General features: G+C 37.9%; 2 protein-coding genes and 1 long non-coding RNA gene across 4 annotated transcripts; 2 read left to right on the forward strand and 1 right to left on the reverse strand.

The window, feature by feature from the left end:
* The first annotated feature begins 4670 nt into the window (after positions 1-4670).
* On the forward strand, positions 4671-7354 carry LOC105223895 (UDP-galactose transporter senju). Of its 2 annotated transcripts, XM_029549273.2 has the most exons (5): positions 4683-4817; positions 4881-5092; positions 5174-5291; positions 5355-5541; positions 6018-7354. In XM_029549273.2, exons 2-5 carry the CDS (start codon positions 5008-5010, stop codon positions 6789-6791), a joined length of 1164 nt encoding a protein of 387 aa, XP_029405133.2. In that variant the 5' UTR covers positions 4683-4817; positions 4881-5007; the 3' UTR covers positions 6792-7354. The 2 variants fall into 2 exon arrangements, with proteins under 2 accessions (XP_011200079.2, XP_029405133.2); XM_011201777.3 differs by having other exon boundaries at positions 4671-5092.
* A 980-nt stretch (positions 7355-8334) lies between these two features.
* LOC105223896 (eukaryotic translation initiation factor 3 subunit H) lies at positions 8335-9890 on the reverse strand. The gene is made up of 3 exons (XM_011201780.4): positions 9731-9890; positions 8813-9490; positions 8335-8754 (listed from the first exon to the last, which is right to left on the reverse strand). Exons 1-3 carry the CDS (start codon positions 9806-9808, stop codon positions 8497-8499), a joined length of 1014 nt encoding a protein of 337 aa, XP_011200082.1. The 5' UTR covers positions 9809-9890; the 3' UTR covers positions 8335-8496.
* Positions 9891-12012: 2122 nt separating this feature from the next.
* On the forward strand, positions 12013-17202 carry LOC125775796 (uncharacterized). Its single transcript, XR_007421382.1, has 2 exons — positions 12013-12528; positions 16964-17202. It is a non-coding gene; the product is annotated as an uncharacterized LOC125775796 (long non-coding RNA).
* The last annotated feature ends 5300 nt before the right edge of the window (positions 17203-22502 follow it).

A 22502-nucleotide genomic window follows, 5' to 3' on the forward strand; every position in this document is an offset into this window, starting at 1 on the left:
CTTCCTCCCTTTGGTCCGACCCCGTCGAAACAGCGCGTTTCCTGGGCCTACCGTTAGATGACCTCGACGACAACACAGATGACCCTTACCACCCTAACGGGGATTAGCATATCCGTTAAAACAACAACAACAAAAGATTTCATTCAAGAACTTGACTTCATCGAATTTTTTATATGGCAGCTATATGCGAGTGCAAAATTTCAGATCGGCATCTTAAAAGCTAGCTCCATCTAGTTCGTATACATATATACTGACAAACAGACGGGCATAACTAAATCGACTCTGCTCGTATTGCTGATTATTTATAAAGTTGGATTGCATTGCACCTCATAATTTAATAGTTTTGTACAAGTAATGTCCAGACGGCTTTCCGAAATTTCATATTTTAAAGTTATGAAGGGTACCCACTCTTAAAACGTGGATAGTGGGAAAACGTTATAAATTCTTTAACATTCTTTAAAAAAGCTGACAACAACTATATTTTGGCTCCAATCGACTTGAAAATTTGACACAATATTTAAAAAACTAGAAAAAATCTTAACTTCAGCTCCACCGAATATATTATAATATGTGCATTTTTATACTCTGAACGTTCCGAAGCAACACAATGTATATATAATTGAATTATCCCTGGAAGCCTATGCTACCCGAGAATTTGGAATTGCAAATAGTAAAATTACCATCGCAATTTTTTACAAATTATTTGATACTGTTACAAAAAGTAGTATTAAGTTTTATTTGTATTGCTATATGCATCCCTGATTATGAACAATAGCTGTAGGTATATGGAATAGCATTTGTCTTGTTGTAGACATCTGGCGCCGCACTGTCTGCTTGTCTAGTTAAACAATTGCTGAGTCTGGCGCCGCGACTGTCTGCTTGCGTCTGGCGCCGTATAGCCGTATGTTCTGGTAATTCCCAGACGCGATATTCTAGAAGGACACGTCGGCATCAGCGAGAAGTGCGTGGCTATAGCCGTATGTTCTGGTAATTTCCAGACGCGATATTCTAGAAGGACACGTCGGCATCAGCGAGAAGTGCGTGGCTATATAAGCCGTGGCAGCGCCAACGTAATCAATCAGTGCTAAGAGTAAACTGCTATAGTGTAGACGAGTTGTGAAATAAAGAGTTGTTGAATTAAATTAAACAGTGTTGATTTTATTTGTCAATCCAGAGATACGAACCTAACAAAGTAAACTAGCAAGAGTAAATTCGTAACAATTGGTGTCAGAAGTGGGATTGTCAAATAATCCAAATTCAAGATGGTTAAATTCGGAGAATTGAGAATTCAGCAATTAAAAAAAGAACTGGAGGAGCGTAATTTGCCGATAAGCGGGCAAAAGGCGGATCTGCAGGCACGATTACGTGAAGCAATGGAAGCGGATGGAATTAATGTGGACGAGTTCGAATTTAATGGGCCAGAAACTTCTACAAAGGTAGAAGAAAAAGTAGAAGAACAACGAACATCATCAAGTGCAGACATGAACATGCTGTTAGTGGCTTTTAAGCAAATAATAGCTGAAAATATATCACAAATAACAGAAAATGCAGTGCAAACAGAAAATCGTCTGGCACAGCAAATAGCCGAGAATGTAGTGCAAACAGAAAATCGTCTGGCACAGCAAATAACGCAAATAGCTGAAAATACATCACAGTTAGAGTCTCGCCTTACACAACAAATGACTGAAAATAATACGCAGTTAGAAAAGCGTTTGGCACAACAGATTACAGAAAATAATACACAAGTGCAAGAGAAATTTTCAAAATTTGAAGACGAATTAAGCACTTTAAAAAATGACGAAGAAAATTTAAAATCAGAAGTTCTTCAGTTAAGTAATCGTGTGCGAGAACTGCAACTACATGGCCCTGCACCATCAATAAATAATCAAAGATTGAAGGCACCCACATTCGATGGAAGTATTCCATTTCAAATTTTCAAACTTCAGTTTGAAAAGACAGCAATGGCCAATAACTGGAATGCAGCGGACAAAGTGGCGTCCTTGTTTGTATCATTGAAAGGGCCTGCGGCAGAAATCCTTCAGACTATTCCAGACTGTGAACGGGACAACTATGAGGCATTGATGAGTGCGATAGAAAGACGATATGGTAGTGAGCACCGGAAACAAATATACCAGATCGAACTGCAAAATAGGGGTCAGAAAATGAACGAGTCATTGCAAGAGTTCGCAACTGAAATAGAACGACTGGCTCATTTGGCAAATGCAGATGCACCTGTGGATTACATTGAGAGGGTAAAAATTCAATGTTTCATAAATGGAATTCGTGATGTGGACACCAAACGCGCCACATATGCATTGCCAAAAAGAACGTTTGCTGAAACGGTTTCGCACGCCCTCACACAGGAAACAGCTTCCCTACTAAGTAAACCAGCACCCAAAGTACAAAGGGTTGAAATGGAACAACCGGCGCTGATGGAAGAAATATTGAAGACTCTGAAGACAATTGCTGCACAGCGAGTGAATACAACAGGCAGATGTTTCAACTGTGGAAAAGCGGGTCACTTTGCCCGTAATTGCAATATAAAGGTAAACCCATCAAAACGGAATCAACCAACGGAACATCGAAAGGGGATTCACCACAAAAATGCGGATGCATTATCACGTCGCCCTTGTCCACTGGAATGTAAACATTGCTCCAAATCAGAAGGAAAAGAAGGTTTAATCGACGTGCGATTACTGAATATAGAACCTGAAGATGATTGGACTCCTCACCGCATCAGAATCAATCAGCTGGAGGACCCTGATCTTGCAAAACTGATAATAGCCAAAGAAAATGGGGTACGACCACCAAAGGAACAAATAAGTAGCGAGAGTCCAACTGCAAAAGCATATTGGGCCCAATGGAACAGCATAAACCTCGTTAATGGATACCTTCATCGTACCTGGGAAAGCGAAGATGGCAAACATTCTCGTCTGCTGATCATAGTACCGAAGTCCATGATCCCAAAAGTATTGAAAGAATATCACAATGGACCTAGTGGAGGGCACCTTGGAATAACAAAAACTATAGAGAAGATTAAACAACGGTTCTACTGGATCGGTTGTCGAGATTCCATAGCAGAATGGATAAGTAATTGCGTAGAGTGCATGGCAGCTAAAGGTCCTAAAGCCAAAAGTCGCGGTAGGCTACAACAGTACAACGTGGGATCACCATTTGAACGAGTCGCAATGGATATTGCAGGTCCGTTCCCCACCAGTACGGCCGGAAACAAATATCTACTGGTTGTCATGGACTATTTCAGTAAATGGCCAGAAGTATATGCCTTACCAAACCAGGAAGCGAAGACCGTAGCCGAAGCGTTTGTAGAAAATTGGATAACAAGGTTCGGAGTGCCCGTCGAATTACACTCAGATCAAGGCAGGAATTTCGAATCTTCCATTTTCCAAGAAGTCTGTACATTATTGGGCATCCACAAGACACGGACAACAGCGTTACACCCACAATCAGATGGGATGGTAGAGAGATTCAACCGAACGCTCGAAGAACATCTGCGGAAAATCGTTGATAATGATCAACGGAATTGGGACAAGTGCATCCAGATGTTCCTGCTGGCGTATCGTTCAGCGAAGCACGAGACAACTGGTTACACGCCAGCAAAGATTATTTTCGGATCTGATCTGCGACTCCCTGCTGATCTTAAGTTTGGAACGAATCCTACAGCTGTAAGAAATGATGGAGATTATTGTTCTGCCTTAAAGGAAGAAATGAATGAATTGCATCTAATGGTAAGACAGCATACGCATCTGATGAGCAATAAGATGAAGGACCGGTTCGATCAAGCGGCAAATTCAAAAGGTTTTGAAGAAGGTGATCTGGTCCTGTTGTACAATCCACTTCGAAAGAAAGGCTTGTCCCCGAAACTACAGACAGCCTGGGAAGGACCCTATATGGTGATGAAACGACTTAATGACGTGGTATACCGCATACAAAGACATGGAAAAGCACGATGTAAAATGAAAGTAGTACATTTGGAGAGGCTCGCCCCATTTGGTTCAAGAGGATTTGTGCCTAATCGGGACGATTAGGCTTTAGTGGAGGGCAGTGTTACAAAAAGTAGTATTAAGTTTTATTTGTATTGCTATATGCATCCCTGATTATGAACAATAGCTGTAGGTATATGGAATAGCATTTGTCTTGTTGTAGACATCTGGCGCCGCACTGTCTGCTTGTCTAGTTAAACAATTGCTGAGTCTGGCGCCGCGACTGTCTGCTTGCGTCTGGCGCCGTATAGCCGTATGTTCTGGTAATTCCCAGACGCGATATTCTAGAAGGACACGTCGGCATCAGCGAGAAGTGCGTGGCTATAGCCGTATGTTCTGGTAATTTCCAGACGCGATATTCTAGAAGGACACGTCGGCATCAGCGAGAAGTGCGTGGCTATATAAGCCGTGGCAGCGCCAACGTAATCAATCAGTGCTAAGAGTAAACTGCTATAGTGTAGACGAGTTGTGAAATAAAGAGTTGTTGAATTAAATTAAACAGTGTTGATTTTATTTGTCAATCCAGAGATACGAACCTAACAAAGTAAACTAGCAAGAGTAAATTCGTAACAATACGTTCTAAACTGAATTTTTATTTTTCTTTGAAAATTAACTTGGTAACACTATACTCCCACACAAATAATAAGGGTTTGGCAGCACTGCATAAGTAATCAGCTGTTCCAATTACTTTTCAGTTAAAGCAATTTAGCGTTTACAATTATAAAATTTTCGATTGTGAGCTATTTGGAATCGAGCTCAAAGATAAGTAATAGAAGTGGAAGTAAAATGTTATCAAACGGCGAAACTACTAAATGAGTATGAAAACACGATAAGCGGGCGAAACGTAAAAAGTGAACTTAATGTGGTCAAATTTTGTAGCACAACGGAAGTTGCTTTTGCTTAAAACTATAAAAAAGTGAACCACAGTACATATAGCAAGGGTAAGGGCTGAAGTAGGTGGAAGACGTAGCTTGTGGTTCTAATATAGCATACGATAAAAAACAAAATGAGTACAAATTGGCGTGAATTGTTTCCAACAAAGCTCACATTTGTCATATTTCTGCTCTACATATCGTTATTCATTGGTCAAGGTTTGTAATAATACCAATTCATTGATTCATATTGATATAATGAGTATGATATTATGGTTCACTTTGTATATTGAATTACAGGGATATTTGTAACCGCCTCTCAAGAAGCTAATAACTCCTATAGTTACAATACAATCACCGTGGTGCTGTTTACCGAAATACTAAAACTTATTGTGTCAGCCAGTTTATATTGCAGAGAGTAAGTAAAGACATACAATTAAATTTATAAATATTAATTTTGTGTTTTTTTTTTTCAATTCAGGAGAAACTTTAAAAATCTTATACAAGATGTACGAAAGGATTCAAATGTCATGTTGTTATACTTTGTTCCTGCCTTTTTGTATTGTCTGTATAACAATTTAGCATTTGTCAACTTGTCAACGTTTGATCCAACGACTTATTACCTACTCCTCCAACTACGTGTCGTGATAACTGGCATTCTATTTCAGGTATGTAATTAAAGATCTAATATATTGTAGACATACTTATTCAAAAATGATGTACATCCGTACATCTGTTGGAATTTCCCGCTGTTAAATAAACAAACAAATACAGGTTTCTTAGAACCAACATAAAAGCAACAAAACTTTTTCATAAAAATATTTAATAACAGAATTCAAAACCTATGTACATATGTATGTACAATGTATAAAGGTATTTCTATTTTTATACTTTGTAGAATAGTACAAAAAACACACTTTGATACAATTCTGTTATCGCATATCATGTCAGTAGTAATGAATTGCTATTTTTCGAGTGTTTTACACTTCAGTAAATTAATAAATAATATCTGAATAATTGGAATTGTCCCGGTTTTTTTTTACCAAGTGCTGTCATTTCGGCAACGCTCCTCAATTATTTGGGAAATGTTAATTTTGGTACAACAACAGTCAAACATAACTTTACTTTGTACTTTCGGTTTCAGATTATTTTTAAAAAATACCTCACACGTCGCCAATGGATATCGTTATTATTGCTAACATTTGGTTGCATGTTAAAGCAAGTGAATCTGAACAGCTTATATGGAGACACAAATGACGATAGCGAAGCCGCTGCAGTACAGCAAGCCAGCTTGGGTAGTACGACTGCTGCACCACCGAAGGTGAGCGGAAAAAATATGTCTGGTTTCGATTTTAGTTTAAGTGCACTCCTAATATTAGCACAAACAGTATTTTCTTGTCTTGCTGGCGTTTATAATGAATATTTGTTAAAGGATAAAGGTGCTGATGTCAATATATTTGTACAGAACGTCTTTATGTATATAGATTCGATTGTATGCAATATTCTAATATTATTTTTAAATGGACAATTAGTTGGCGCATTTACGGCGGAAAGTCTGCGCGCTATTTTGCGATTTAATGTAATCATAATCATAGTAAACAACGCAGCCATTGGTATTGTTACAAGTTTCTTCTTAAAATATATGAATTCTATTGTAAAGACTTTTGCAAGCGCCTTGGAGTTGCTATTCACAGCCATACTCTGCTATTTCCTTTTCGCCATACCTATTTATATTAATACCGCGCTTGCTATTGCTGTGGTATCTTTCGCAATATACCTATACACACAAAGTCCTGTAGTCAATACAGGCAAAGTACGCCCATTAAATACTATAAGCGAGGCTACACTAACAACTCAAGATAAACGAAAGTTGCTAGACTCTGATGGTGATACTGATCTAGAAATGGATATAGTGTAGCAAGTATGATAATTTTACCTGACACCGTATAGTGTAAATTACTGGCTTGCGAACTATGAATGGCCAGTGAGAGCACTTAATATAGATTATGATTATAAAATAAGATAATTTTTAGTTTTATATTTTGATATGAATGTGGAAGTTATATGGAAACAAATTGAATGGCTTTAAATATGTATATAACGGGTGTGTTATTATACCAAAATCACCTTAAATATTTCTTAAAGAAAAATACCATAATCATAAATATAGATGCTAAGAATTTGATTTCTTTAGTTTCAAAATTTGGTGAGTTAATAATTTTATATTTACGTATTTACGAATAATATGTTAAACATAATTCGATAAGACTTACATTTTGACCAAATAAAATATTTTCAATATACCAAACCAGCTGTATTATTAAATTATGCAGCATTGATATTTTGAAATTCATGTAGATGCTGAAAGACAATGAAATTTTAATGAATTACACTTGCCCAATGCAACAAAAAAAAACCCCGTTATACATTTTTACGTCTAAACTTGTTTTTATTCAATATAAAATGAAAAAAAAAATCACATCTTCAAATCTACACCGGTCGTCTGTAGCTTTCAGCTAACCTTTCAAACTCAGGAGTATGAAACTGGAAATAGTCACGGCATCCTTCCAAGTGCGCCTCCATTGTTCCCATTGGTACCAAATGTGTTGCATTATACATGCATTGATCCAAAGGAGGTCCACGATAACTTTTGCGGCACTTCATCATATGAGCCGGCATACGAAAACGTATAATTCGATGCGAATTGTTGTAGGGGCACAAAATAAACTCTTCCTCGTTCATTCCGGTTAAGTTGTTTACAGAATTCGAAAAGAAATATAAATGTTTGACAACTGAAATACAAAACGCTAGGTAAAATTTAGGTAGAACGCGCGGCTTGCATCTCAGATCAGCTGTTGTCTTACACAGAGTTGCCATGCTAATATGAGTTTAACTACACCAGTGCTACCAATTTTTTGTAATAAATGTGTTAGTTCGAAAAAATAATTATAATAAATACTCTTTCTATACCCTTAACGGGGTATTTTATGTAATAAATGTATTAGTTCGAAAAAAATTAAAATACTCTTTTTATACCCTTAACGGGGTATACTAAATTTCCAACAAATTTTGTAACTGTTTATATACATACATATATGCGAACTAGTTCCTCAGTTTGTAAGACATTGATCTGAAAATTTGCACCGGTCCTTGTCTCCGCAAGAAGTTGCTTATATGGTGCAACCATATAAATGCCACAGAAGCTCGCTCAAAATCCAGTTCTTGCATGGAAAACTTGTTTTTTGACGAAATTTTGTGTAAGCTATTGCCCAGTCACGGTGGAATCTCAGAAAAATTTGTTCAGATCGCACCACTATAGTATATAGCTGCCATACAAACTGACCGATCAAAGTAAGGTTTTAGGTAATTTTATACCCTACTACAACAACTGCGAAGAGTATAATAGTTTCGGTGCAGGATAAACTAGTGTGTTTCCAATTTATAAATAAAAATGCTGCATGTCAGCTTTGTTCGATATTAAATGTATATTTTTGTAAACTTTCTATACTAATACAAAGAAGTCTACGGATTTCTGAAGCTGAAAAATTAATATGTAAAGCAATTTTTGTCCTACACAAATGCCAATTTTATAATTTTATTGTTGTTTCCGCAAATAAGGGAATCTATTTCGTGTCCTTGGCCTCCTTGGCGTTTTGTAATGATTGTGTAATAAAAAGTTTGGCCAAAGATTGTGAACAAAATTGTGATATATGTTGTGAATAGGTATTAATTTGTCCCGAATTGATGGTTGCATTAAGTCTAGGTGGAACAGGAAGTGGGCGGAACTGCTTAAGAACTTCTTCTTCTGGAATTGGTGATTCGCCCTTGGCACTTCGCGCGACGTTCTCTGCTGCTTGTTTTGCCAGAGCACGGTGCTTCTCCTATTAAAAAAAATGTATATTAAAATTTGTTTTTTCATTGTTTGCTTAGTATAATTACCGTTTCTTGCTTGAATACCACTTGTTGATATTTGTTGTAGCGTATTGACTCTTGGTATAGTTCATCAACACGTTCGATTAAGCAACGCATGTGATTTTCCAAAACTGAAGCTGTACCCAAGTCCAAAAAGTTTTGACCCTGCTCTTCCGGCAACATTTCACCCAACTCACTCATCATTATATTGGTGAGTGGAGAATTTTTGATGACGATTGGTATCTCAACAAACAGGCTTTCATAGCCAACCTTCAAGTTGCGAAGTGCATCAGGTGTAAAATCTCCATCTTTATACATTTGAATGGCTTGTGGAGTTAATCTATAGGCCTTTAAGCACAGGAAACCACGGCCAGATTTTTGCGTATCGTAAATGACGACAACCGACTCCTCTATGCTAGTTTGGTAATGGTATTGTGATTCGAGCAAAGCCATGGAAAGGAAATTTCCAACATCTGAACTCTGATACCAGCCAACATGGAAATGATCGACATTTACACGTCGTAAACGGCGCATCATAGTTAACTGGTACATTTCTTCATCCATTGTTTCATCGCCGCTTTTCGGGAAGGGGAAACAGTTGGTAATTTCCAAACATTTGTCTACGACTAAACCCAGCAAGGCACCTTGTGCCAAATCCATATTGCTTGACTCCTCATGGCAATGTTTTACCATTTTCATCACGGCCTGGAAATAAAATAAAATGCATCAGCAAATGTAAAACACATATCAAAACAAAATCTCTACAAAATATTGGCAACACTACGATTCGCTGTCACCGCCCGCAAAAGCAAACGTGTAAAATTCTGACATTACTGCGGCTGTATGCCTCACTTTCATATCTTTTTCACGAAAATCTTAAGCGATTTCCTAACGATTTCATGCTTACAATGCAGGTAATAGTTTCTTTTCCATATTTTCACTTACCAAGCCATCGCATTGTACGTAATTAATGGTATTATCCACTTCTTCCTGACGACCACGATTACCTCCACGGTTTGCCATTTTTATGTCAAATGCAAAAGAAAGAAAAAAGAAAATGCATATTTGTCGAGAGCTTGGATGTGGTTTGACAAAATAATATGCACAGTGCTGCCAAATTTGACGTTTAGCACAAGATTGCCAGATAGTGTTCACACAAAAATTCAGTGGCGCTCAAACTGTAGTTGTTAAGAACAAAATAGATCTATGGGTTTTGAATTGCACAAGCGTCGTCCCACTCAACCTTGCCTAGACAACATTTCCCTGAACATTATCAGTTCGAAAATCTTTCTATTAATTATATGGGGTAGGGGAAAAATTGAGTATCGGACTTTTAACAAAGCCGATATATGGGGCATGGGCGTGGTTATCATCCGACCTATGTATGTATTTCAACGCTGTCGCAAGAAGTGTAAAAATGATTTGATCTATGAAAAATCGCGTGATATAGCTTAAACAGAGAGGAAGAAAGGCATCAATTACATTGTGTTGCTGTAGAGGAGTCATTGCCAAAAGCTGGGGTCTCTCACCGAAAGTGGTCCTCTGGCTCTACGACACCATAGTCAAACCCATTATCTTCTAAGCAGTCTTTATTTGGTGGAGGACTTTAAAAAAGACTACATTTGCAAAGAAATTTGAGAGAGTTCAAAGGGCGGCGCTATCAATAGCCTTGAGTGCCTTTGTGATAGGACTGGTATGGCTGCCAGGCCACAGGGGACTTGCAGGAAATTCTAAAGCTGTTGAGTTAGCAAGAAAAGGCACCCAAAAACCGCTATCGGTAGAATGTTAGCGGGTAGGTACTCCCGTATTCTCTTGTATTTAACTACTAGATACCTAGGCTTCGCGGAAACTTGGCTAGCGCTGGGTCACCATCAGTACATGCGCTGTCGCAAAAGCCTTTTGGCCGAAGATCGATCGTAAGAGACGGCTAGCCTCTCCCAGGTTGTGGGGCTTTCAACAGGCCATGGAACTATTGGCGTCCACACAGTAAGGCTGGGAATCCCACCAGATGCTATCTGCAGGAGCTATATGGAAGAAGATAAGGTGGAAACAACTTAACACTTCCTTCTTGACTGTCTCGCGTTTGAGAGATGAAGACTTAAAGACCTGCGGGAATGGAAAACATGCGTCTGAGCAAATTTGCATTGACTACTAAGCGTCTTTTAATTTATAAGTTCGGGCAAAAGAGTTCGTTTTCCCTATTGGCTTCACAAAGGACAAAATGTAGCAGTTCACCCCGATTTTGGATCTAGGTTAGATGGCTGACCTAACCTAGCTTGAATGGTTTGGGAGAGACTCATGGGTACCCATTACGCGAGGGGCATTATTGCGTCCTTTGTACCTTAACAACAAAAAAATATATACTTAGAAGTGTATTAAAGCTACGGTGAAACTGAAGTTGACGGGTTTTTTCCTGTTTTATTTATTATTCAAAAGGCACTTGCATTGTAAGTATTTTAGTCTAAGTTTAAAGTGTTCACTCGGGGATTGTTTGACCCACTTCACCTTGAGGTGTATGGCGTACATATTCTCATAACCAATATTAGAATAGCCTGAGCATCTGGCACTAAGCGGGAGGTTAGATTATTGTAAACAATTAAAAACAGACATCAATTAGATATACATACAAAAAAACAATTGTTTAACCAGAGTGGGGTCTTCACAAGGCTACTTGTAATTTACGACAATCGAGATTGATTTCAATATTTGCTAAGAATTACCTTATCACGGTGTGTTGATACTTGGCTTGGGTTTAAATAGCCTCAGTTTGTGAACAAAGCAACAGTATCATTCTACTACTAGTAACAGATCCGCAAGCATGAAGACTATCGCCATTATTTCTCTTGTTGTTTGCAGCTTCTTGTTGTTCGACGCCACATCAGCTCACCCCTTGGCTGATTCGGAAGTTGCATCCGATGAAGTCATTCTGATTGATCCAGTTCCAGCACAGCGCCCGAGTAAAGACATTATAATTGATGCAACCATTCAGGCCCAGGCTCATGTAGTGGTTCCAGGTTCAGTTGCTGAGGAGCTCGTTAAAATTATAGCTGAGGCTTTTCAAACCCAAAAGTCTGGAAAAGTCAATGGGCCGCAAAGCCGCAGCAAGCGTATTACCTGTGACTTATTGGATGCCTCTGGTTGGTCCAAAACTTTGTGCGCTGTCCATTGTATCGCTTTGGGACACCGCGGTGGCTACTGCAATGGAAAGTCTATCTGCCAATGTCGTGATTAAAAATTGACATTCGAAAGATAAAATGGAAAATAAGGAGAGGGCTTGAATTAATTTCATTTAATGCCATTAAAATCTGTAGCATTTCTGTGTGTTCAAATACAAATTAATAAATATTTTTTGTTCTGGCAATCGATAGCAAATGAGTAATCTATTTGTTTACATTGTTTATATTCTCAAGTGGATACACTTATTTATTTCTTATTTTAAGGCATCTACAAAAACTCATGATAACATATCTTATGATAACAATATATGTATGTGAATGCGACTTTAAAAAGCCACAACCAGTTGAGCAATGCATCAGTTTGGTCTGACAGCGACTTCTAAAAACATGAAAACTATCGTTATTATTTCGGCTGTGCTTTGCAGCTTCTTGCTGTGTCACAGCACAACGGCTTTGCAACCCCTCGCTACTGACGTGGAGCTACCAGAAGGTCTTAAAGAAAATAATGGTGACATTACAATCGATGGCTCTATTGAATCCAGTGCACACATCGAAGTTCCAGAGAAGGTAGCCAAGGATTTATTAAAAGCTATGATCGAAGCTTTTCAACATATGCAAGTTTCTAGCGAAGTAACAGCTGAGGTCCAGGTTAATACTGGTGCAGCGGAACCGGCAAATGTGGCGAGTGAGCCACAAAATCGCACGACTTGTGACTCAGGGGCCTGTAGTATGTACTGTATGTCGATTGGACGCCACGGTGGATATTGCAGCGTTTGGTCGGCCTGTATGTGCGTATAACGCACGTAGAATTTGAAGAATATAAATACATTTTTAGAAACAAAGCAAAATGTAATGAACTTCAAATTATTTTTACACTCTCGCAAAGAGTTGCTGCAGAGTATTATAGTTTTGTTTACCAAGCAGTTATATAAGTATAATACTTACATATATTCAGTTCTGCCATATGTTCTGTTACAAGTTTAGGCCGTTATAAAACTGAGACGATAACACATTTTAAAATCATAAATTTATTTTTATTTAATAACACTGATCTTGTCAACAACAGTTTTGTTGCCTTGGATATAAGATCGAGTTTGAATATAAGAATGATCCATTTTGAAGCTCCCTATTTTTTTAAAGAAAAACACAGAGACTTCAAATTTAATGGGGAATGTTTATTATCATTTGAAAGAACATTTTTTGTCATTTAATTTTTGAAGATTATCTCTTTCAATTGTTGGCCGCGACTATGTCTCAGATGGTCCAACCGTTGAGTCCAATTTTCGAAAACTCGTTCGAGGATTTCGACTCGTAACTGGCGAATGAAAGGTGTGATTTTTAATAGTTAATATAATCGAAGCGGGATTGTTCGCATAGACTTTAGACTTTACATATTCCCATAGGAAAAAGTCTAACGGTGTGATATCACACGGTCTTGAAGGCCAAACGACCGGTCCAAAACGCGAAATTATCTGCTCACCGGAGTGTTCTCTCAATATAAATCCATTGATTGATCCAACTCGCCACTGACAGTTATGTTCTCACCACCATCATATTTGAAGAGATATGGACCGCATGAAAAGACAGCTCAGCTCTTCAATCACATCAGGTTGTTCTTCGTATCAAATTGGAAAATTCTACTTGTTTCCATACTCAAAGAGCCAGAAATGGGCATCATCGCTGAACAAAATTTGGCTTGAAAACGTAGGACTTTCTTGGAACTTTTCAAGAGCCCATAGAACGAAGCGATGTCGCTTGGGGAGGTCGAGCGGCTTCAGTTCTTGCATAAGCTGTATTTTGTGCGCTTTCAATTTAAGGGGTTAGGGGTAGTTAGAGGCATGAAAATATGACAGTTTTCAGTATTTTTTTCTAGCTACTAAATCATGTTTTTTTACAAAAGCAGTAATATGGCATTATTATAGGATGTTTTGACTTGAAGTCACGAAAATTTCAAAAACAAAATTTAATTTTCAAAGTTAGAGATGTTTGTGTTGACCCTGATCCAAAAAAAGATATTTGCGGTGACAAGCATAAGTCCTTGGAGATTCATCTAAAAACAATCGGACAAAAAAATTAGTTTTATAAATAGATAATCCCGGGCCTCATCGAAGGATTTTTTTTTTTTTCAAAATTAACAAAATGGCGACCTCAGGATATTTTTTTTCTAAATTTTTGTGAAAAAATCAAAAAAATAAAAATCCTTCGATCAGGCCCGAGTTTTTTATGTATTCTAAAAGCTGTATAAAATTCATTAAAATTCGGTTTTCGAGTTACAGTTGTCACCTATTCAAAAAAGATAGTTTTGAGAAAAACGCGATTAAAGTTTCACACCAGCGCTTTGAAGTGCCCGAGCTCTCTTTCTTATTTCTCGAATAACTCAAAAACTAATTATCGGATCAACGTGACATTTTCAGGGAACATTTTTAAGATATTACACTTAACGAAAATGCAAAACAAAAAAAATAATTTTTTGAAAATTCGAACTACCCCTAACCCCTTAAGATCTCGACGTAAAAAGCGCCAAGCTATTCCATACGTCAGTCCGAGTTGCTGCGAACGGCGCCTAATGGACTCTTCCCAGTCTTCTCGATACTCGAAGTAAACAGAGGTAAAAATTTCGAAAACATATTTTATATTTAAATAAAATGTCTTATACGTAGGATGCTATATATATTTCTGGACCATGTGCAATCTGACATTTCCATTGGAAAGCTTGACATTTTTTAGCATACCATCACTCAGAACGTTTTGTCTTTTAATCGTGAATTGTTTTATTTACAGGGAATTAAAAAATTCATCTCGGCCAAAAAATGGAATTAACTCGTGAACATTTTCGTGCGATCATTTTTCACAACTTTCGAGTGCATCGATGAACTAAAATCTTTGTATGGCTATGAAGCACCATCCTATAGCACAGTGAAAAACTGTTACAACGAATTTAATCGTGGCCGACGCTCGCTCAAAGACGAATTCCGTGAAGGTCCTCCAAAAACAGCCGTTGTGCCAGAAAACATCGATGCCGTACGTGAACTGATAATGCAAGACCGTCATGTAACATACCTTCAGATAGAGGCATGCCTATGCATTTCTCCCACCAGCATACATTCGATATTGCATGAACACCTGGCCGTAAAAAAGGTTTGTTCTCGTTGGATCCCGCACAATTTGACAATCGCTCCAAAAAGGCTCGTGTGGATTGGTGTAAAGAAATGCTGAAAAAATACGATCGCGGTGCTTCAAAAGACGTTTATAAAATCGTCACAGGTGACGAATCATGGATCTATGCGTATGAGCCCGAAACAAAACAGCAATCGACCGTGTGGGTCTTCCAAGACGAGCCAAATCCAACGAGAAAAAAAACATTTTCGTTGATAAATATGCCTATTTTCATTATTAGGCCAGAAATATATATAGCAGCCCTCGTATAAACATTTCTTGTATACTTTACCTGTTGACAATCTTTTTTAAGTACTACCAATAATCTGTTTCCTGTGACGATCCTTTCAATTTTGATACTTTTCTTCCTCACTATAATTTTCCAAATTATCCGAAAATTAAAAATGAAACATGAATATAATAATCTAACTCTGATGTTAAAACTATATTCTTCCACGTCTAAAATTTTGACAAATTGCTTTATCATTTCTAACTTGATCACATATTGAATCACTGAGCTGATTTTGAGAAAACAACTTTGGTGTAGAAACATACATATGTATGTAACCCTCCCATTCAATTCCACCGTACAAATTTCTGATAATTTAGCGACGTCATTGATTCTGAGCTATTATCGGAACGCAAATAGAGATTTTCATTAGTTAAAACAGGTCATTATGCAGAGTGTAAGTCTAGATATCTTTTTATTAAAATCATTTGTGCTTAGAATGAATAAAATCGGGGGAAAACTCGTCCTAGACCCCATAAAACTAACAGACCTTATGCATCTAAAAGTGTTACCACGCCTTTAACCCTTGCAAGTTGTAATAGTATGAAATTTTCGGTTATACCCGAACTTAGCTCTTCCTTACTTGTTCTTCGTATATTTTCAGTAAGGTGCCTGAGAGTAAGGATCACGTGATTTGTATGCACGAAAAATGTACGCAGCATCACAACTGGAAAAGATATCCAGGGCAACAAAAAAAGTTTTGTAAAGTTATGTAATGTATTAAATGGATGATGTACAAAATTTTATCGGAAATGGTTAATTAAGATACAAAGCAGAAATTTAGTATAACCAATCGCTTTAGGCAGGGCCATATGTGGTTTGAAAATTAACTAATAAGTGGGAGTGGTACCGCTCTTAAAATATTTATCTTGGAAATCACTGATGTTATATCAGTTCCCGCATAACAATATTTTTCCCAGCCTCCATATGCCTAATACTAGAAATATTTTCAAACTTACGATTCAGTTTATATCACATACACGTATATCGGTCAATATATAGTTATCCTATTGAGCTCTTTCCAATAACAGTCTATCCCTGAGCCAAAATTGGATAACATCGGGTCATTCGAGTCGGTATTTAATGTAGCATTTCTGTGTGTTCAAATGTACATCAATAAATATTTTTAGTTCCGGCGATCGATTGCAAAAGAGTGCTCTATTTATTTACATTGTTTATATTCTCAAGTGGATACACTTAAATATTTCTTATTTTAATGTATCTACATAAACTCAAGATTACATATGATAACAACATAAATATGTATGTGGATGCCATACATCATGATACTCATTCCGACTTTAAAAAGCCTCAACCTGTCCAGCAATATATCAGTTTGTTCTGACAGCGACTTCTAAAAACATGAAAACTATCGTTATTATTTCGGCTGTGCTTTGCAGCTTCTTGCTGTGTCACAGTACAACGGCTTTGCAACCCCTCGATTCACAAATATCCTCTATTGACGTGGAGCAACCAGAAGGTCTTAAAGAAAATAATGGTGATATTACAATCCATGGCTCTATTGAATCCAGTGCACACATCGAAGTTCCAGAGAAGGTAGCCAAGGATTTATTAAAAGCTATGGTCGAAGCTTTTCAACATATGCAAGTTTCTAGCGAAGTAACAGCTGAGGTCCAGGTTAATGCTGGTGCAGGGGAACCGGCAAGCGTGGCGAGAGAGCCACAAAATCGTACGACTTGTGATTCAGGGTACTGCAGTATGTACTGTCGTTCGATAGGACGCTACGGTGGATATTGCAGCATTTGGTCGGCCTGTGTATGTGTATAACGCACATAGAATTTGAAAAAACAAAATACATTTTTAGAAACAAAGCAAATTGTAATGAATTCCAATTATTTTTACACTCTCGCAATAAGTTGCTACAGAGTATAATAGTTTTATTGACCAAGCAGTTTGTATCACCTAAAACCAATAGAAATGGATAAAGAGTTATACATAGTTCTGTTACAAGTTTATGCCGTTATAACCATAACACATTTTTAAATAATAAAGTAAATTTTATTTAATAAAGATCCCAAATTATATAACACAATTACATGTAGACAAAATGGTATTAATTTTGTTTTTCCGAGGCAACCTGCATACTGACCAACTGATTAAAATAAAATACTTGATCTTTTCGATTTTGTAATCAGCAAAAACATCGATATAAAGCTTATGTATATTTGTAGTAGCCGGCTTCGATCATTCGTCAGTCATGAACAAATTATTTAAACAAACTAACATTGGTGAGAAACCATTTTGCCAGCGTCTACTGTATCAACATCAAATCCAAGGCATAGTTCCGAAGTACAATACGAACCACTAACAGCCTAATTAAACGCCTTGTAACCCAAGAACGAAGACTGCACCGAGAATGACAGAGTAATCGATCCCCATCATCTACCATAAATTGAAATTCAAAGCTGCTAAGAAAATTAAAGGAAAACTTTAAAAGATGAAGAAAAGGCGCACTTAAAAAGGTTTATATTTACTTTGATTGAACTCTTCTCAATGAAATTCACTATGGAAGGCCAAGAAAAACTTTAAGCCACCAGTAGAACATTGAGAGACCGCTCAGGCAAAAAGCCGGTGCTTGGACCTGTTCTGAAAAAGAAAAGGCAAACTGTTTTGTCGATCATTTTTGCAAAGTATTTCAACCAAAGACGACAGTGACCTATTCCTAGATTCCATTTCTGTTCCACAACGTTCCGAGACCTATTTCCAAAGTGTGTTCAACTGTGGGGGAAGCAGAGGAAAAGAAAACCTCCACTCCGTTGGAAGGACCAAGTGGAGAAGGACCTGGCTTCGCTTGGAATATCCAATTGGCGCCACGTAGCGAAAAAAGAAACAACTGGCGCGCGGTTGTTAACTAGGCAATAATCGCGTTAGCCGTGTCTACACCAATTAATCGTACGATTTTGCACAATTAAGAAGAAGAAGTTCAACTTCATCTGAGATAAAAGTTATAACAAAAATGTTGACTAAAAAGACGTCACGTGGCCACGACCACATAACACCGTAAATGCTAATAGAGTTACCAAATATTACTTTTAATTTCTTATCTCAACCTTTCAATGCCATCCTAAGGTTTGGATATTTTCCGAAGACATGGAAAAAGTCGCAGATTATAATTATACTATTCCAAATCATGAATTCAGTTTTCGCGAAAAACATGGTACTACTGAACAAGTCCATTGCATTACTCGTACCAATGAGATCAGGGACTCGAGGGACTCGTACCTAAAATTAAAATGACTCCAGCAAAAAACTTTCATTAGTTGTTCATATCATACCACACTAACATTCCAAAAAATAAAAAAACAAAATGACAATTATATTCATATTGTCCTTTTTGTTTTAAAAAAGAAGGTTCTTTAATATGTTTCGTGTGGCGATCCTATCAATTTTGATACTTTTCTTCCTCACTATAATTTTCAAAATTAACCGAAGACTGTGAAGAATGCTTAACTCCATATTTCCCCTAGAATCTGAAAGCTTTACAACTTATTTTTCACATTTTCGTGATTATTTGGTGCTTTACGGCTGCCTAGGATATTTTTCACTATCAACAGAAACTTCTTCCAAGTTTCCACAATTTCCGGACAGTCAGTTGATAAAATTTTTCATTATCTACCGTATTTGAAGATGATCAAAATTTTCTAAAATTCAAACTTTCCATACTAAGCTTTGGGAATTTTGTACGAATGAAGTTAAAACTATATTCTTTTACGTCACCATCTTTGACAAATTGCTTTATTATTTCTAACTTGATCTCGTATTTAACCACTGGCTGATTTTGGAACCCTCCCATTCCACTGTACAGATTTCTGGGAATTTGGCGATCTCCACATTTGCTTTTTATTAAAATCTTCCGCATATTCGTACTTGGAACGAATAAAATCGGATGAAAACTCACCCTAGACCACATAAACCTAACAGGCCTTATGTATCTGAAAGTATTAGAACGTCTTTGATCCTTCCATGTTTTTCGCATATTTTCGATAAGGGGTCTGAGAGCAAGAATCACGTGATTTGTGTGCGCGAAAAATGTGCGCAGACCCTTAATCACAATTGGTAAAAGATATTCAGGGCAACAAAAAAAGTTTTTTAAAGTTATGTAATGTATTAAATGCTTATGTACAAAATTTTATCGGAAAAATGTTGTTTGGTATAACCAATCGTTTTAGGCAGGGCTGTACTTGCTTTGAAAATGTGTAATAAGTAGCAGTGGTCCCGCTCTTAACATATTTATCTTGGAAATCACAGATGTTACATATATCAGTTCCCGTATAACAATATTTTCGCTAGCCTCCATATACCTAATAGAAAGATTTTCGAACTTCCGATTCAGTTTATACTACATATACCGGTCAATATATTCGCGTCCTAGTGAACTTTGAAATTACATCTGACTAGAAACGGTTTATATTGGTCCAAATATGGTACATACTATATGTGATATTTCAAATAATTTTAATTAAATCGACTCATTTGGGTCCGGGAGTTAATTTCTTCCTGCACTCCTGTTCTAGTGGACTTTGAGTCAATGCTCATGGTATGAGTGATCCTAATAAAATCGGATAATATACCACTTATAATTTTAAATTGTGTGAAACATGAATGTTTTTAGAGAAACACTATAACATATAGCTGGCCGATCAAAATAAAGTTCTTATGTGAAAACTTTTTTATTTGTGAACCTTCGGTCCAAGTGAAGTTGACTTTTTTCATTTCAACAAATGCAAGTTTCACTTATGATTCAAAAGGCACTCGAATTGTAAGTATTTTAGTCTAAGTTTAAAATGTTCACTCGGGTAATGTTTGCCCACTTCACCTTGAGGTGTATGTGGTATACATTCTTATACCAATACGATACCAATACTAGAATAGGCTGAGCATCTTGCACCAAACGGGGGATTATTGTAAACAATTAAAAGCAGCCATTAATTAGATAGATAGAGAACATTTGTTTAACCTGAGTGGGGTCTTCACAACGCTACTTGAAATTTACCACATTCAAGATTGACTTCATTATATGTTATCAAGTACCTTATTACTTTGATACTGCTGCTGGGTTTGAACAGTCTCTCTTTGTGACCAAAATTACAGTATCATTCTACTACTAGTAACAGATCCGAAAACATGAAGACCATATTTCTCTTGTTGTTTACAGATGCTTGTTGTTCGACGCCACATCAGCTCACTCCTTGGCTGGTTCGGAAATTTTATTAGAATATCATTACCATTGATGCTTCCAATCATGACAAGTTTCATGTAGTGATTCCGTGATCAGTTGCCGAGAAGCTGATCCAAATTATGGTCAAAGCTTTTCATACCCAGAAGTCCAAAATCCGTAAGTGCTGACCATTGTATTGCTCCGAGACATCGCGGTGGCTACTGCAAGGAGAAATCTATCTGCCAATGTCGTTATTTCGAAAGATAAAATTGAACGCCGTTAAAATATGTATCATTTCTGTAAAAACAAAAGTAAGAGTTTATAAATCAAATCCACATGTATGTATATTCTGAATCAAATTATGGGTATTTTGAAAATGGCAGAATAGAACAGATGTTTGCAAAGCGATCTGCGTTCGATTGTGGCCCACGTGGCCTTGCCCTCTAAAAAGTTTAATGTACATATGTATCTCCTAAACCTCTTAAGCTACAACAGCCAACTTTATCTGAGTACAAATCTTATAAAAACTTCTACCGACTCGGTAAAAATGGATGGAATCGGATGATAACCCTGCTCACTCCCCCAAGTTAGGAAGGGCTAGGGCGAGATGCCGGGTTATGAGTTTGTGGTACACAGACATCCTATATCAGGAAAGGATTCTCTCCGATTCTCAATTATACTATATCTCACACATTGACCGATGTTTTTAGTCCGATTTTTCACACGGTAACATAAAATGGAGGATGGAGTCATGTGTAGAAGTTCACGCAAGTGAGGAAAGTTCTCTGATCGCCATTCACTTGGGAGTGGCCAGAAACGATTCTTTTGCATATGACTCAAGCAGCTCACGACTTCCGGTCTTTGACCAAGTATCCTCTGGGTAGCCTAAGAACATCCGTTTGAAGGCGAGCTAACGTGAGAAGGCGAAACATCCCCTGCATAGGGTTGTGCGCTGGGTTTGGGACCCGCCACGTAAAAAAACACCCCCAAATGAAAAGGAACAACAAGCCTCGGATGAGTGACCCCCCTTTTGATGACGACCATGGCAAACGAAAGAAGGACTACGAATTGAGGGCATGCACCTGGAATGTCCGGTCCCTTAATTGGGAAGGTGCCGCTGCCCAGCTGGTTGATGTCCTCGTGAAAATAAAGGCTGACATCACCGCCGTCCAAGAAATGCGATGGACGGGACAAGGACAGAGACAAGTAGGTCCTTGTGACATTTACTACAGTGGCCATATAAAGGAGCGCAAGTTTGGTGTTGGATTCGTGGTGGGAGAGAGACTCCGTCGCCGAGTACTATCATTCACTGCGGTGAATGAACGTCTAGCCACAATCCGCATCAAAGCGAGGTTCTTCAACATATCGCTGATTTGCGCCCACGCCCCGACGGAAGAGAAGGACGATGTGACCAAAGATGCCTTTTATGAGTGCTTGGAGCGCACTTATGAGAGATGCCCCCGCCACGATGTAAAAATCGTGCTTGGCGATTTTAACGCCAGGGTGGGCAAAGAAGGTATCTTTGGCACTACGGTCGGTAAATTCAGCCTCCACGACGAAACATCCCCAAATGGGTTGAGGCTGATCGACTTCGCCGGGGCCCGAAATATGGTTATCTGTAGTACTAGATTCCAGCATAAGAAGATACATCAAGCTACCTGGCTGTCTCCGGATCGAAAAACCACCAACCAGATCGATCATGTTGTGATAGACGGAAGACACGTCTCCAGTGTTTTAGATGTGCGTGCGCTCCGAGGTCCTAACATCGACTCGGACCACTATATTGTTGCAGCCTCTGTGCAGCAAAAAACGCACGCCAACAAACACAAGGAAGGTTCGACGTCGAGAAGCTGCAATCACAACAGACAGCCGAACGTTTTTCTACTCGGCTTGCACTCCTGCTCTCTGAGAGCACTC

Source organism: Bactrocera dorsalis, chromosome 1, assembly GCF_023373825.1.
Source record: "Bactrocera dorsalis isolate Fly_Bdor chromosome 1, ASM2337382v1, whole genome shotgun sequence".
Lineage (NCBI taxonomy): Eukaryota > Metazoa > Arthropoda > Insecta > Diptera > Tephritidae > Bactrocera > Bactrocera dorsalis.